Genomic DNA, 15,933 nt, shown 5'->3' with positions numbered 1-15,933 from the left:
CACAAAGCGGCACATTTGAAAAAAAAAGTTGCAACATGATAACACTTATGTTGCTGGTGTTGTCTACTTTGTCTGTTTGCATTTTGTTCTGTTTGCATTTTGTTCTGGAGCGCTCTGCTAAAAGAGTGACGGTATGGAAGCACTTTCTAAAGTGATTACAATACAAAGTGTTTTCACCTACATGGGTTTATATATTTAATAATATATATATATATATATATATATATATATATATATATATATATATATATATATATATATATATATATATAGTGATCCTCTTTTGCAGATAGCACGGTCCTCTAGGGTAAACAACAGGCACAGTCCTTTGGTTTTCATATAATCCAGGCAAATTTATTGGCAAGTCCACACAGCAACACAACTAAAACATAAATATAACAGGTTTCCCCTTTAAACAAAAACCTAGCTCGTCTGAACACTGACTCACTTTTGATATCCCTCTCTATCAGGGTTAAACTAACAAAAGCATCGTTGGGTTGCACCAACCTTATTAAATAGCAACACTCTGCTCTCCTTTCTGCACTCCCAGTGCTCCGAGCCAGCCTTAACTGCTTTCCTTTCTGCACTTCCAGTGCTCCAAGCCAGCCTTGACTGCTTCCTTCTGCACTCCCAGTGCTCCAAGCCAGCCTTGACTGCTTCCCTTTCTGCACTCCCAGTGCTCCAAGCCAGCCTTGACTGCTTCCTTCTGCACCCCCAGTGCTCCAAGCCAGCCTTGACTGCTTCCTTCTGCACTCCCAGTGCTCCAAGCCAGCCTTGACTGCTTCCTTTCTACACTCCCAGTGCCTAGTCTCCTTTGCTCTCTCACTGGAAAGAACAGCCTCTCTCCTACCTGCTTCCTGGGAGGAAGCCAGCAATTCCCCTTTACCTGCATAGCAGGGAGGGGTTTGTTCCCACAGCTACAGCTGATTATCTGCAGCTGAGCAGTGGGTTGGAGACAGTTCCAAAAACCTCTGGTCTGGACCTTATTTCTCTTAGTTGTGTATAAACTGCGGAGTGGAGCATTGGCCCACCCTGCTCTCCAAATGCTCCACTACAGGGGCCCATAACTAAACGTTGGTTTGTGTTGCCTACAACACAAACTACACATACTCCCCCTGGGGTTAAATGTTATAGGCCTATCTGCCTTCACTTTATCACAAAATATATATATATATAAGAAAACCGAGATGCTTGCACTCCTGGATTAGAGAATAATTGCCCGGTGCTGGTCAGGCACAAGATACAAAAAAATGATTGGAAATGACCGCACTCCAAGGACTTGTTGATAGTAAAAATAAAATATAACTTTTATTCTATATCATTTAAAAATATCTACGTTTCAGCCCCAATACATGGGCTTTCATCAGGATGGCAATGCAGTACACAAATACATATAAAATATTTATATAGCAAAACATAAAACCAGCTTCATGTGTGAGAGAACCGAAATGAAGTTCAAACTGCACTTGCAACAGTTGATCAGAGTGCCTCAACCGTAGTTGCTAGGCACTGCGTTCCAGCGGGTTTTAATGGTTATGGTGCCTAGATTGACCATTTTGTGCATATAGTAGTGATGGCTCTCATTAAGATGTTACATCAGAAAAGGCTTAAAATTTCATAGTGTCAGCAAGTACATTTCCTGGTAATAAGTATAAAAAAACTGTATTATTTTTAATATTGAGCATAATGAGTATCTGTCTTGTGTTTATATTTGTTTTATTGGTTTCGTAAAGATTTTTATACTTTTTACTTTGAAACTTGTGGGTACATATTAGAGAAATTAATGAAAAATATGCTATTTGTAGATTTAGTAAACACAAAAAAAGAAAAAGCAGTACAACCCTTTTAAATCTGCTAAAAAGGTGAAGGTCAATACTTTATTGATATCAAAGCTTTAAAAAATACTTAGACTCCAACCTATCAATATTGGAGCAGGTAGGTCAAGCTATCAAAGGCAAAGTTGCCGGTAGCCTCACAGGCAGCAAAAAAAGGGAGAGTTAAAGAGTCAATATGGACCCAGTGTATGTGTGTAGCGAGCTACACCCTCCATATATGTCCACTATACTGACCAAATAACCTGATAAATAACTCCGTTTAACTAGCAAATGCTACAAAAGGGAAATCCCTGCTGCCTGCAGTCTCTATACAGGTAGTCCAAAATACGGACCGAAAAGAGTAAATATAAACCTAGTTCATATAGTAAAGACGAGCGGTAAACTCCATCCCTATGTAGAATTTAGTCTTAATAGGTCTAATAGCAACTCTCATCAAGGCTCCATACTGACACAACAAAACGTTGTCTAGACTAAATACCCTATTACCTCGGCAATAGCCAAAATGCTAATGCCTACCAACACTCTCCAATTAATTAAAGACTAAAGTCCAAGCTCTACCACCCAAACCCCAGTGTGAATCAAAGAAATCAAATTAAAATAGCCCGACGCGCGTTTCAGCGTCTCTAGACGCCGTCGTCAGGGGCAAATGAAACATGCTAACGCTACTTCCAATCTTTAAATAGCCGGTATGCAATTAGACATACCGAGCAGCTGACTCCCATCTAGTATTCTCGCCAATCGGTGGTCTGGACTGAGAGGCTCGCCCACACCAATCACGGATACCCCACGTGGTGGCTACGTCAATTGCCAGATCACGTGGGCGGGAGGAAAGGGAAGGGGGTGGTAATCTCCGCTCAGAACTCCTCCTTGCTCCGATAGAAAATACTTGAATCAATACATGTGACAGAATGGGTGAATCCACAGCCTACTGATAACAATTAGTAAGTCACTAGGATGTCCCTACGAGTTGCACATAAGCAGACTCTGACAGGGGGGTGAATGAATCAAGGCACTGTAACATGGACCTACCTGCTCCAATATTGATAGGTTGGAGTCTAAGTATTTTTTAAAGCTTTGATATCAATAAAGTATTGACCTTCACCTTTTTAGCAGATTTAAAAGGGTTGTACTGCTTTTTCTTTTTTTGTGTTTACTGTATTAATTAGGGTTACCCCCTGTGTATTAGTACAACCTGGTGACTTTTCTCTCTGTAGACTTCAAGGTCCCAACTGGAACCGGAGTCTAGTTATATATTTGTAGATTTACCATCATTTTGCAAAAAGGCAAATACTTCTGTATATATCTCTATGATAATACTTATTTAATAACTTATGGGGCAAATGTTTTCATAATATTAAAATGGTATCCGTCATAAAATGTGGGGAAAAGTTACATATATTTTGCCGAATTAAAGTGGTATGTCATATGATGTAACAGTCACAATCTGAACAGTTCATTTACTTAAAAAATGTTTAATTACTTTTTTTTTTTTTTGTGACTTATTAATTTTAGTCCGGCCAGCCCACCAGCAATGGATCTCAGAACCATCATGGAAATAGAAGAAAATATACAAAAGTGTGGTGCAACACCAAAGCTTACTACTGGGTTAGTTTGATTTCCAAAGTATATAATTAAAATATCACTATTCCATTAATATATTTTTTTATTGCATCCAAATAGTCTTGCACATACTTGTCTGTTAGTCCACCTATTGTACAGCACTGCAGAATTTGTTGGCGCTTTTAAAATAATAATAATGAGTGTATTAGAGAAGGATTTGCAGGAATTTTGAATCTGACTGCTCTTGTGAGTGGTATCAGCCCCGTTATTAAATGGCATGGGTTCCCTCTGTAATGGCACACCTGAGACCTGGATTAATCAAAGCGCAAGCCATTGCATTTTTGCCTGTTCTCATAAATACTGTATTAAAACGCTTAACTCAGACATCTCACAGCCCTTAAGGGATTATTTCTGGAACCACAACCATGTAACTGTCTTAGCAATTTAGACCTTTGCTTTCTGGGTAAGGTTTGGCCTAATGCAAACCTTACCCAGTTTGGCTTTTTATAAATATATATTTGGCTTCTCGAGAGATCTGTTAACCATTTAAGTTTTGTGTTTATCTTGCCCAGTTTTTTTCAATTTGTGTTGTCCCAAGGAGTGTTGTAGAAACTATATTGTTGTCTTTGGTCTTTCTTTTTTAGAGTTTTACATTGGTGTGTTATTTATCTGCTTGTTAAAGGGACTAAAGTTGCTGGCTTTGTGTAATGTTTTCTGGCTGTATGAAATGTGTGTGATGTGTTTGTGTGAGTGCTCTCTTTTGCCCCCCGGCCTACATAGCTGTAAGCTAGCCCCTGGTGGTCTAGTGTGAGAGCTCATATTGTATTTATATGAAAAAAGAATGACCATTTCTTGTAATTTTTTTGTTAGAATCCTGATATGATTGACATTTCCATGGTATTTACAATATACAGAAGTATAGAGAACCTGAAGTAACTTCATATATGTATGAGGTGATAAATGTGGCTTCTTAAAATGAAGCAGTTGTGTAATGTTTTATAGACACAATCTCAGCCACATATCGTGTAAGTGTAAGTTTTTATATACAACATCTTCTTGCTGTACATTTTTTTTTATTTTATTTTTTCATACATCATCTTCTTGCTGTACACTCTTTTTGGCTAAAGAAATAACTGTCAAAATACAGAAAAAGGAATAATTAACAATGTTGGTGTAGTACTGAACCGTTGCATGTTTTGAATCTACAAAGGTTGAATTGTATTTCATAATCCTAACATATGGCCATAACAATATACTTGAAAAAAAATTACACATTTTTGGAATGTGGAAGAAAACTTATATCTGGATATGTTGTATTGTTTTGAGCATCATTTATCCATGTGTTCGTACTTTTATTATCTATTTGAATTGCTTTTATCTGACAACTTGAAAGCCAAAATGTTAATATACTAACAAACTAGCACATTTTCCTATTTTAACCATGTCTTTTTCTATTGTTTAATGAAAATTATCTGAGATTGTAAAGTCTGTCTATGATTTGCGAGCAGTGAATCTAGTTTTTATATCCAAACTGACATTTTATAGATGTGTATCTGTATTTTATAGAATATTGCCAAAACGCTTTTTATTTATTTACAAATCCGTTCTTTCCTGTGAAATGTATATCACACCCATCGTTTGCACTTAATGTGCCAGTCTTACCATTGCACTATGTCAACCTCGCAGTGTGAATATCAGCAGCTTTTATAACTAAATAAGACGGTAGGTGAATTAAAGGGCATTTGCTCAATAGGAGGAGGTTAGATTTATATTTAGTCCATATGAGGGACTTTGCTCACTCAACATAATTACTTTGGAGAAAGTACTGTACGTTAGAGGTGGGCAGATTGTGCTGAGTTGACAGAGTGGCTTTTGTTGATGCCCCACATATTAGTGCTCCCCATTAAAACTACAGCTGAGCACTTTATTGTGGAAAAACAGTGTGGCATCATGGGAAATGCATACAGAATGACTGCAGTTCAAGTCATCCTATATTCGCTTTTAGTGTAATTATTAGAAAACAACTCAATTAATGTGTTTAGTGTGTGCATGTTGTTTTTAAAAAGCACTCAAGACTAGAATGAATCCATTATTTGTGATGCATTGTATAGATAACAAATTGTCACAAAATGTATGGAGAAAAAATAACACAATGACTTATCTAAGTTTTACCAGCCTAAAAGGAATGCAGCTCTCCGTTACAATTAAGGATGCTGCATTGTAACATTTCTCATTATGTACAGACCTGGAAAAGACTTTCTAACTGGAGTATCAATGTTAAAATATGAAAAGAATCTAAATTAATAAAAGGTAAAACAAAATAAGCAAATATTTTAATTGGGGAAAGAAAAAAAAAAACAGGCTTTATAAGTTCTACATTGAACAGTTTCCAAAACCAGAAGGTTTCAGCCACTTAGGATGTTCGATCAACATGCTGTAGCAAATGCTAACCTTATTCCTCAAATTCTTGCATAGCCAGGCCTAAAAAATAAAGCATTAATATGAAGCTCAACCTATCAAATGAACTATAGTTGCTGCCAAGAGTGCCCATTTAATAAAGCAGCATTTTACAGGAGTTGTAGTTCAGTTATCGGTTTTCTACTTCCCAATGACATGTACACCTGTTGTTGGCGCAGAAACTAACATGCTGGGAGGGAGGGACAAAAAGGGTAAATGTATATAGCCTCATAAAAAAAGCGCACCCAGCATAACAAACTGCAGCCTACCATTACACCTATCTTGCTTGGATTGACCCTTTCTCAGCAGGTGTTGGTGGGAAAACAATGACAGAGAGACGGCCAACAGATATGGAGTAATAAAAATACCTGCTATCCGTCTAGTTATCGGTTAGTATCTTCTTGTGGTCCATCTCTGCAACAGTGTTGCATAACATGTGCCTTGCAGTGGTTTGTAAATGAAAGCTGGACTGCTGTCATTGTCACTTTTAGAAACTTTTAGCTCCAGTTAGACAGCCCCATGTTATAAGCTGTTTACAGTACATACCTGACCAACACACGACTAGTTTAATCATTTTGGTATGTCTTAGATATGACATTTGAATACATGTATGCATTGACCTTGTGGGTTTCACCAGCTAGTGTCCGTTTTATTGGCAAAATCTTTTTCTTTTTAGAGGATCCAAACCTGCCTTACATGGAATGAAACTGTCTCAAAAACAGAGGAAGATGATGGCAATGTCTTCTAAAGATAACAGCCTCTGTACTGAAAATGCACCAGCTAAAGCAACAGTTCCCATATCTGCCAATCCAAAAAGTCCAGGAAAAACATGGTAAATAGATGCATTTCAGTCACCCGCATTTTAACTGCAAATGTTTTTTTTAGGCATGGTATAAATATAATGCAGATATTTTGTTATTTGCGAGGCATTCTTTGCATCACACTTGATTCATGTCTTGAACCCAGAAACAGAAACTTAGGTGGTGATAAATCAAATGTTTTTTGCACATCCACATTTTAATCTTTCACTGACAGAGTGCAGGGAATAGATCACAAGCCACCAGCTCAGATGGAAACGAAGATAAAAAGCTCAATAATTTAATTGAAAGCAGAGGCTGCCAAAAAACAGATTTACACACATACAATGGCAATTGGACAAAATGTTCACCAACTCCTGTGTAGTTAACCCTCTAAAAATACACGCATTTGCTGAATCCCAGATTGATTGGAGCACACGAGTGGTGGCAAAATAGGGATAGTCGTTTTTTTCGCGCATCTCTCCTACTCAGGGACAGTGCTTCCGTTAAGCTACTTAGGTGGTGGCATAGGTCGATAGTGCTCAGGGGACCCTGTCTCTCACTTAGGAGAGTAGGCATCTGTCTACCCACTTACCAGTTGCCTACTGTGCTCAAATATACTGGTAGGGTCACCATGATAGAACAGTGATAGTCCTGTGCTGCTAGAAGTGGTGCAAGCCTATACTTGCTCACTGCTGCTGACCACCAACCGGTTTATATTTTTTTGCTCCTGCAAATGACTGTCTTGAGCTTCTTTTCTGCCCTACTTAAGTAAGAGTTTGCTCCTGGATGTTTGTGCATCTGTGAAAAATTACCTATTCTTCTCTCCTAAACCTGACCAATGCATGATTCCTTCTCTCTATTGGCCTTAAAGGGACTCTCCAGGCACTCAGACCACTTCTGCCCATTGGAGTGGTCTGGGTGCCAACTCCCACCACCCTTAACCCTGCAAGTGTTATTATTGCAGTTTTTATAAACGGCAATAATTACCTTGCAGGGTTAAGTCCTCCTCAAGTGGCTGTCTACAAGACAGCCACTACAGTGTTCTTACAACACGACAAGTGTTTTAATCAACGCTGGATGTCCTCACGCTATGCATGAGGACCTCAAGCGTCGCCGGAATCCCCCCTTGGTGGGGGAGGAGCATGGGCAACCTGACCCAGCGCAGAGGGATTCAGGTAAGTCACTGAAGCAGCAACATGGGATGGGGCGTGGGAGGGAGAGGGATATGTTTTCCTGGCACTGGAGAGTCCATTTAAACAAGTGCCTAGGTTTCCTATTGGGTGATCTGGTGCAGCTGCCAGTACTTGACTCCACCTGTTTAGAGTTAAGTGAGAGTGAGGAAATAGTTGCATATATCTTGAAAAAATGAAATGCTAATATCTCACAAGAAAAGATAACTTTTGATTTTAACAGATACACAAACACTGTTTTAGAGGTTAAGTGTTACTTTAGGACTTTCACAAGCAGTACACCAGGACATCGTAACATCTGAGAAATGTGCACCTGTTTTTGATAAAATCTTGACCCAGTATAGGTTTCAGTTACCAAATTTAGAAGTTAGCCTAGCTTGTAAAAAAACAGTAGAATGAGCTATTGTGCAAAACTATTGAGACTGGAATTTTATAAATAGCAGTTTTTGTCTTCTTTATATTGTTTAACAGAGGTGTATAGTATACTGTATGGGTTCTGTTTTTACGTTAAATATTTGTTTCAGGTCTATACACAGGCAGTCAGTGAAGCTTTTTGGCAGTAAGCCTTGCTTTCCATTCATAAGTTAAAAGCTGCACAACTTGTGAAATCCATTGAAATTAAATCCTTAGTATGGAAATCCAGCAGAAATACTGGCATTGTCATCTGCCAGAAGGGTGGGAACGTTTTTGGCTTCTTGTTTAAGATGAGTAAGGACAAAGAATACCTCAGACTTACCATTCCTAAAGAAACCTCACTCTTTTTTCTTGAAACTTTAACCATTAGCAATTCACCTAGGATGACTTATCTAAGTTTTACCAACCTAAAAGGAATGCAGCTCTCCGTTACAATTAAGGATGCGTAATACATTCCTCTCTCTACAGAATTTCACATTTCAATTGGAGTTTAATGTATTTCTCATTATGTACAGAACTGGAAACAACTTTCTAACTGGAGTATTAATGTTAAAATGTGAAGAGAATTGATTTTACTTATTTTCAAATATTTAAATACTTTAGGTAACAAAACTACACTACCTTAAAAGAACAGTAAACACTAGTTAGTGAAATAATTGTTTCTGGGGGGCGGGGCCGGGCCGCCGAGCCTAGCAGTCGCAGGACAGCACAGCTCCCGCACAAGATACTTGATTTAACTTATAAATCGCAAATTAATCCGAAATCATCGACCACCAACCTTGACCAGCAAAGTACACGGGCTACCGGAGCCGGGGAGAGGCTTGCTCGCAGAGTTCTAGTCCCCCGGAGGAGGGGTCCCCTGCAGCATCCAGCGGGTACCTGCCTGGCGGTGAGTGGAGTGGACGGCCGCCGCTCCACTATCCTGCCCAAAGGAGCCCGGAATACACAAAGCACATCGGCGGTCCCGGTCCTGGTCCCCCCCCCACGGGACCGGGGGGGTGATCCCGGTCCATGCCCCAAGCTACACACAGAGGCACTGGCAGACAGCCATGCAGGCCCCAGACACGCGGCCAAGATGGCGGAGGCCGCAAGAGCGGTAGGCGACTGCATGAAGCCGATAACTGATACAGCCCGGCACGGCACACAGGGTTGCACGAACCCAGCGACCCACATCTCTACGCAGCACCACAGTCCAGAGACATATCGGACGCAAGGATTTGGGCCTACAACGCTTGCACTTGCATTTACTGGACGAAACATACCTCTACACTTTGACAAGCACGGAGGAAGGTGGAGTCGTGTACCAACCACACACGGCACCACGAAGCACAACATGCTATACGCTGACCCACTACTCAGACCGACAGGGGGTGCCGGATGAAACCTGGATTGCAGGTAGTCTGCCTATGCTGGACTGAAACTCTATAACAAGAGGGGCACCAACTTGGGACTACATAAATTCTTTTCACCCTAGCTAAGTTAACATGACCTAATCTGCACCGGAGGACCGGGTAGCAGCCAAGCGGCAAGGATGCATGGGACTCTGGGCCTGGAAATAAACACAAAAGCAAACAAAAATGATCTCCTGCGGCTACACGTGGCTTGGCCCCAACGAGGAATCGGCTGAACACACACAGCTATGCTGGGGACTCTACTAACCTTGACAGGCATCTCCTGGGACACTTGCAACAGTCTTGTAATGTAAAGAACTACCGCTAATGTTAATTTTAACGCTAATCAGCAGGCACAAACCACCTAGTTATCCTTAGCTAATTGTTTATAAACCAACTTGTAACACCAGAAGCGCAAGCTTATTTTTCACGCTCCCTATAGACGTGTTAGGCGTAGCATGCACCTTATACCATCTCTTACAATATGTGCTGTACTTAGCAAAACTCGACTTAATTTCCTTGATGTTAATGCAATATTTAGTATCACTGCTGACCTGCACAGATTTTGCCTAAAAATTGCCTGGCCCTAGCATGAAACCTAAACCTGACTAGCTTGGTGACTCGCTGACCCCTGGTGGTCAACCTTAAGCAGTGTACGTAACTGGGCTAGAGTGATGCTAAAACTCTGTTTTAAACATGTTTGTTCTACCGTTTAAAAACCACACGTGAACCTAAACTCGTTAACCAACACAAAAAATAAAAAATAGGCATTGTTTAGCAGGAAATGTAATTCACGCTGTATTAACCCTTATCTGTATATCACTATTGCATTTCCCCTCTTTTTGTTCTGTACCCTATTGCACATGCCTTAATAAAAGAAAGATTGACAAAAAAAAAAAAAAATAATTGTTTCTGCTTTCCTATTTTAGTGCACCTAAGGTATTTTTGGGGCATTGGCATTCGGTTAAATGGTTACTCCCAAAAAAGTTTTTCTCTTCTTTTCATTTTATACACACAAAACATAAGATATAAAGGTAGGTGGTGAGGGCTCAAAGAGAAGTAATGGGGAGAAATAAGCTTCAGTTTACACATATGCTTCTAGCGCACTAACGACAGATGTAATTTTTGCACAGAATTAACCTTAGGCAGCCAAGAACAGAGTTCCGGGCTGCTTATGTCACGTGTGCCGGTGGTGCAGCTAGCCCTTGGCACAAATGTGCAAATACCTCTATATGTGCAGCATTTCAAGCAAAACCGATGCATATACAGATTGTTACCTCTGTGACCACTTCTAAAAGCAGATGTGGTCTTGGTTGTTTTAGCAACTCTTTATTTGCTCTGCAATTTATAATAAGGGCACTCTAGATTGCCATGCTAACATCATGGACAGTTGCCCACATTTGAATCATTGGGTTTGTAGGTAGTGAGGTAATACTTATGGTTTATTTTTTTGGGTAGGTTTGTTAAACAAACTCCTGAGTATATTCAGGAAAAAAAAAAATTCACCTCTAAGATGTCAGAAAATGAACAGGGTCCCAAAATGTATCCCCCAATTCCTAGTATGCAGGTGCATTCTAGTGGTTGGAATTACGCTGTGTCACTTTCCATCCTGGCAGCTTCATGTAGTTACTGCTAAATTGTCTGATTATTAATTTACTCATTAAGTAAATCAGAGCTACAGAATAGTTTGTTTTCCCCCTTCCTTTTTTTCCACACAGGGCTCTATATTACTTTTTTTTTACATAAATGTGAACTTTTTACATTCAACACAATACAGAAGGCGCGTCGGAATATAGCTATAACGTGCAACATGAAATACGAAGAGCAAAACAAAATGATTCCAAGATCAGTTTGAAAAAGAGCAGTTGGAAACACATCATAGACTATGATATGCTGCTAGATTTATATTTGAATTATCCTGCTTCTGTTGAACTCAAGCCAAACTTAAAGAATTCCAGTAATGTAAAATAAATTTTAAATAGTAGAAATGTATTACTCCTACTTATACTTTATTGCTATTTATATATTATTGTGACTATATACACATTTTAAAATTATCTGTAGATAGTATGTATTGTATGGCCCTTACTGCACCTGAAATTAAGTATTTGAGTGGAGATTTATCAAAGCAATTGTAGGTTCTGGTCTCGAGTTAAGTGTTAAATAAGGAGTTATCACCATGGAAACCAATAGTATGTGTTGAAGCATTTTTCTTTTTCCACCCATAACAACACCAGTTTAACCTTACCTTGATACATCTCACACATGGTATATTAATGTAAGTAGAATGCACCTAACCGCAACCACTCCATCTAGGGCATTAATGCCTTTAAATTATATATTTTATGTAATTATAAAATCTTAATATATTGACATACTGAGTTAAGCTCACCAATCTGTCTTATTTACTAAACACAATTTTTTTCCACTTAAGAGTGCATTACAATTCAGGTTCTCTCACAAAAATCACTGTGTCATGGACCGACCGCCTGGCACACCGACCGGGTACCTCCATCAATCGCTACTTCCTAGTACTTGCGAGCACCATAAGCACCACATCCACCGTAAACCCAGCAAACCGCCGCAGCTTGGTTGGCGTCTCGCTGTCCTCCACCCACCCTGGACCCAAGACCAGGATCCAGCTTCCAGTGGGTAGACCTCTTCTTGTCCAGAAAGCGAAGCAGACTGCTCTTACAAGAGCAATCGTTGTGATCCATTGGAGTATAGTGATTATAGCAATCCCCAGAGTGAATATAGCTCTCCAATCCCCCAAACATGAGATTAGACTTCATGAAGGGTAAAACAAATCTGTTTAATGGCAGCCACAACTGGTCTTACATGCAGGTCCCCATGCAAGGGGCAATCCCCCCTGGACCTGAGAGTAGACTACAGTAAAAACATATACACGATTACATTGGCTCTCAGGTCCAAGACACTCCCATACAAAATGGGTCAATCCCTCCCCTATGCCTGGGAGATAATTGAGTCAGTACTGTATTAAACTCAATTATCTCCAGGCACAGAAAACCTACAATTTTACAAAACCCCCAAAATACCTTCAAACACACAACAACCCCATAGTTACATCCCCAGATAGCCCTGTTTTGGGTGACCAACATATCCAAAAATCACCCAGATCGGTTCAGGAATTTCCTGGAAATCAGAATTTGACCAACCACTCGCATGGTCCCATACCCAAAACAGTTCCAGAGAATCAGGTCCTAGTTCAGTAGTCTAAAAACGAACAAACTACCGAACATAGTCAATAGTCTTACCCTGGAGCTTTTTTCACCTTGTTTGTGGGAACGTTTCCACCGAACAGTGTCTTCCTAAGTGCTATAAAACCGAACCCAGGTGATCATGGAAGTCCAGCAGTGTTCGGGAGTTTGTGTCCGAAAATAGTTCCATGAACTCGATGACCAAACACATGGAACACCTCGTCCATAGGAATTGTGGCCACCCACACGAACACTTGGAAAACTGCGGTGGAAATTCCTACAAAGTAGCAATTAGGCTTAACAAGCTCCAGGGTGGTCTCTGGTTCGTGCGGCTGTTCGGTTCCCGAACCAAATATAAAATCCCACGAACCAAGTCCGTTCACATGGATTTTTTAAAGGGCCCATAGTCTTTTGGCAAGAGGCTGGCCAGCAGGCCCCTCCAAGAACACGTGACGCGGTTCAGTTAGTCACACTCTGAATCACCCTTCACTTCCTGAACTCTGAAAAAATTGCACAAAATCTCAGGTCTAGTGAGATTCTTCCCAAAGTGAGAATACAAAAGCTCAGGTCTAGCGAGATTTCTCCCAAGGTGAGAATACAAAATCTCAGGTCTAGTGAGAATAGAAAATGTAAAACAATTTAGGGAAGTGCTGATTTGTCTGGTAGCTAGTATTTATGTTGGCCATTCCCACATCTGGGAATTAGTTTAGTTTAGTTATACTGCTCATTAAGCATATCAACCACTTGGATTGCTACTTGTGCCTAAATGTGAAACTAATAGATTTAGTACCATTTTCCAATTAGAAAGCATATTTGGCTCCATTTATCACAAGTCATTGTTTAATTCCCTTTATCTGTATTTGTGTTCTTACTTGCAGTGAAAATTTTTGTAGTGAAAAGTATTTACTGTTATTTACTGCTTAGATATCATTATGTTACACATCTACAGGGAATATATAGTGAGTCAGGAAAACAAAGTCAGAAAAGGCATTGCAAAAGTGTGAACCAATATCAAACTTTGTTTTAACAATTATTTCTAATAATTAAACTGTTTCATTTTTTTTAGGGCTTCTTCTTTCCATCCAGGGGAGCAGAAGACCTTCCGTGATCTCCTACTTGAAGAACAAAAACCCATCATCTCATTTCTTCCATTAAACGGTAATAGCAAAACGAATGTAACGTCCGATGAATTGGATTCTCAGATACATGCAAGGTAATTTCATGAAAGGGATTTATGTTTCTCTTATTGCTGCAGTGTGTTACTTTATAAGTATTCTTCACACACAAAGCATTTCAGCAAGCTGAAGTGCTTTTGTGGGTCTGGAGTGTCCCTTTAATGCTGTGTTGGGTATAAATATAGGATATTAAAATATATATTTTGTCCTTCAAAAAAACAGTATATAATATTCCCTGGGCGCTCTTAAAGAAAAACCCATAAAACACGGTTGAACAAATACATAGCAGAACTTTGAGCTTTTTTTGTTTTGGTTTACATACGGAAATAAACAAAATTAATTAATTAATTGCAGGGCAAGATCTACAAACCTAAACCACTCCATTAAGGTAAAGCTGTTTGATGCTTAGATAATCATTTTAAATTACAGTTTGGCTCTAATCTTTCAAGTGTCACACTTGTCTTGATTTCCTTTTTCCAAAAAGTTAGGTTTTCTGAACAAGAACTTCACTACCTATACCAGTATACTATTATGCACATTACTAGAATTAACATTGGCTAGCCAGTTATGTCACCCATTTCTCCAGTTTTCATCCTATGAGTCTCCTTATTGTACAGTTTTGGAGGAAAAACAGTTCCACATTAACACTTGCACAAAGGCATTTCCACTATATTTTGAATTCTACTAACTTTCCTTCCCTAGCTTCTTATATACCACATTTGACTATTTTTCATATGCTTCAATTCAGACTTCCGTGATAGACCCTCTGTGCATCCATTAATTAAGCTCACTCTTTAAATCTTCTAAAACTGCCAAATGTATTATTTCAAGTGCTTCAATAGTGTAGCTTAGCCAATAGCTGGACATTCCTAGAAAGTGATATCATTTTCTCAGAGTTTTTTGTTTTCCTGCACAATCATTGATTAGAAACTGTGCCACAAATCTCACCTTTGCCTCTGGTAACATAGACTGATTCTTAAATAATGGCATGATTTGTTAAGAGTAAGCCAGTTTATTTAGCAGAATTGTGAGTGTAACATTGCTATGTAGGAAGCCCTCTGACTATTTTTATTTAGAAGAAGCAACCTTATCTTTGCACGCTTCTCCATTGACAATGAACCTAAAAAAAAACAGTTTTGCAACGTTACTAATGTAATTTTACTTCCTCTTGAGTGTCTTCAAACACATAGTATACACCATATTTTGTTTAATCTTTTTATATTTTTTTTTCTTAAAAACATACTTAAAAATAATTGAACTTGTATTGCAACAAATTTCAAGCTCTCTTTTCATTGTCAGTGGATAACAAGCAATATCCCAAGGATTCCTTTTCACTCTGTATTCATGCATATCTTTGCAGTGTAATGTTTGTCCCATTTGACGTTTTCTGTGGTCACCTATAATGTATAATGAGCCCCCTTCATTCAATTCACCACGGAGCAACAGACAAAACATATATAGCCATCTTGAGATATTGTATCATCCTGGGTGTTTAATGTAGTCTGCATCAGATCAATTCAGCTCAGGCAGTGCTGTAAGCTTAATAATTGATCATTTATATAAAGCACAGTTACTGTAAGTACACAAATAAGTTTCCAATTAAAAAGAAATGTCACCTCCTTGGAGCTTTACTTACCCCCTATACTAAGAAACATGTTTCTAAAAATGTGAAAAATAAAATGTAGAAATCCACACCTTTTTATCCTTTAACTGGGTGTCCATCTTGATTCTCTGTCAATTATTGTTATACTCCCTGTCCTTTGCACCTGGCAGTCATCATAAGGAAAGCATACTCTTCCCCATTTGCAATGTGCACCCTGGTGGTGCCTGGACTGAACTCTTTCATGATGTCATTTGTTAAACTTTTAATACAAATTTGAAGAAAACGGAGCA

General features: G+C 39.1%; 1 protein-coding gene across 3 annotated transcripts in view; it reads left to right on the top strand.

Moving 5' to 3' along the window:
• Positions 1-15,933, top strand: part of IBTK (inhibitor of Bruton tyrosine kinase) — a 127,923-nt gene that overhangs the window by 101,286 nt on the left and 10,704 nt on the right. For all 3 annotated transcript variants that reach the window (XM_063443026.1, XM_063443025.1, XM_063443027.1), the window contains 3 exons: positions 3,348-3,440; positions 6,529-6,684; positions 13,932-14,078. In XM_063443026.1, coding sequence (XP_063299096.1) covers positions 3,348-3,440; positions 6,529-6,684; positions 13,932-14,078 — 396 coding nt within the window. The remainder of the gene's footprint in view (positions 1-3,347; positions 3,441-6,528; positions 6,685-13,931; positions 14,079-15,933) is intronic.

This window comes from Pelobates fuscus, chromosome 2 (assembly GCF_036172605.1).
Source record: "Pelobates fuscus isolate aPelFus1 chromosome 2, aPelFus1.pri, whole genome shotgun sequence".
NCBI lineage: Eukaryota > Metazoa > Chordata > Amphibia > Anura > Pelobatidae > Pelobates > Pelobates fuscus.
This window is presented reverse-complemented; position numbering and strand designations above follow the sequence as displayed.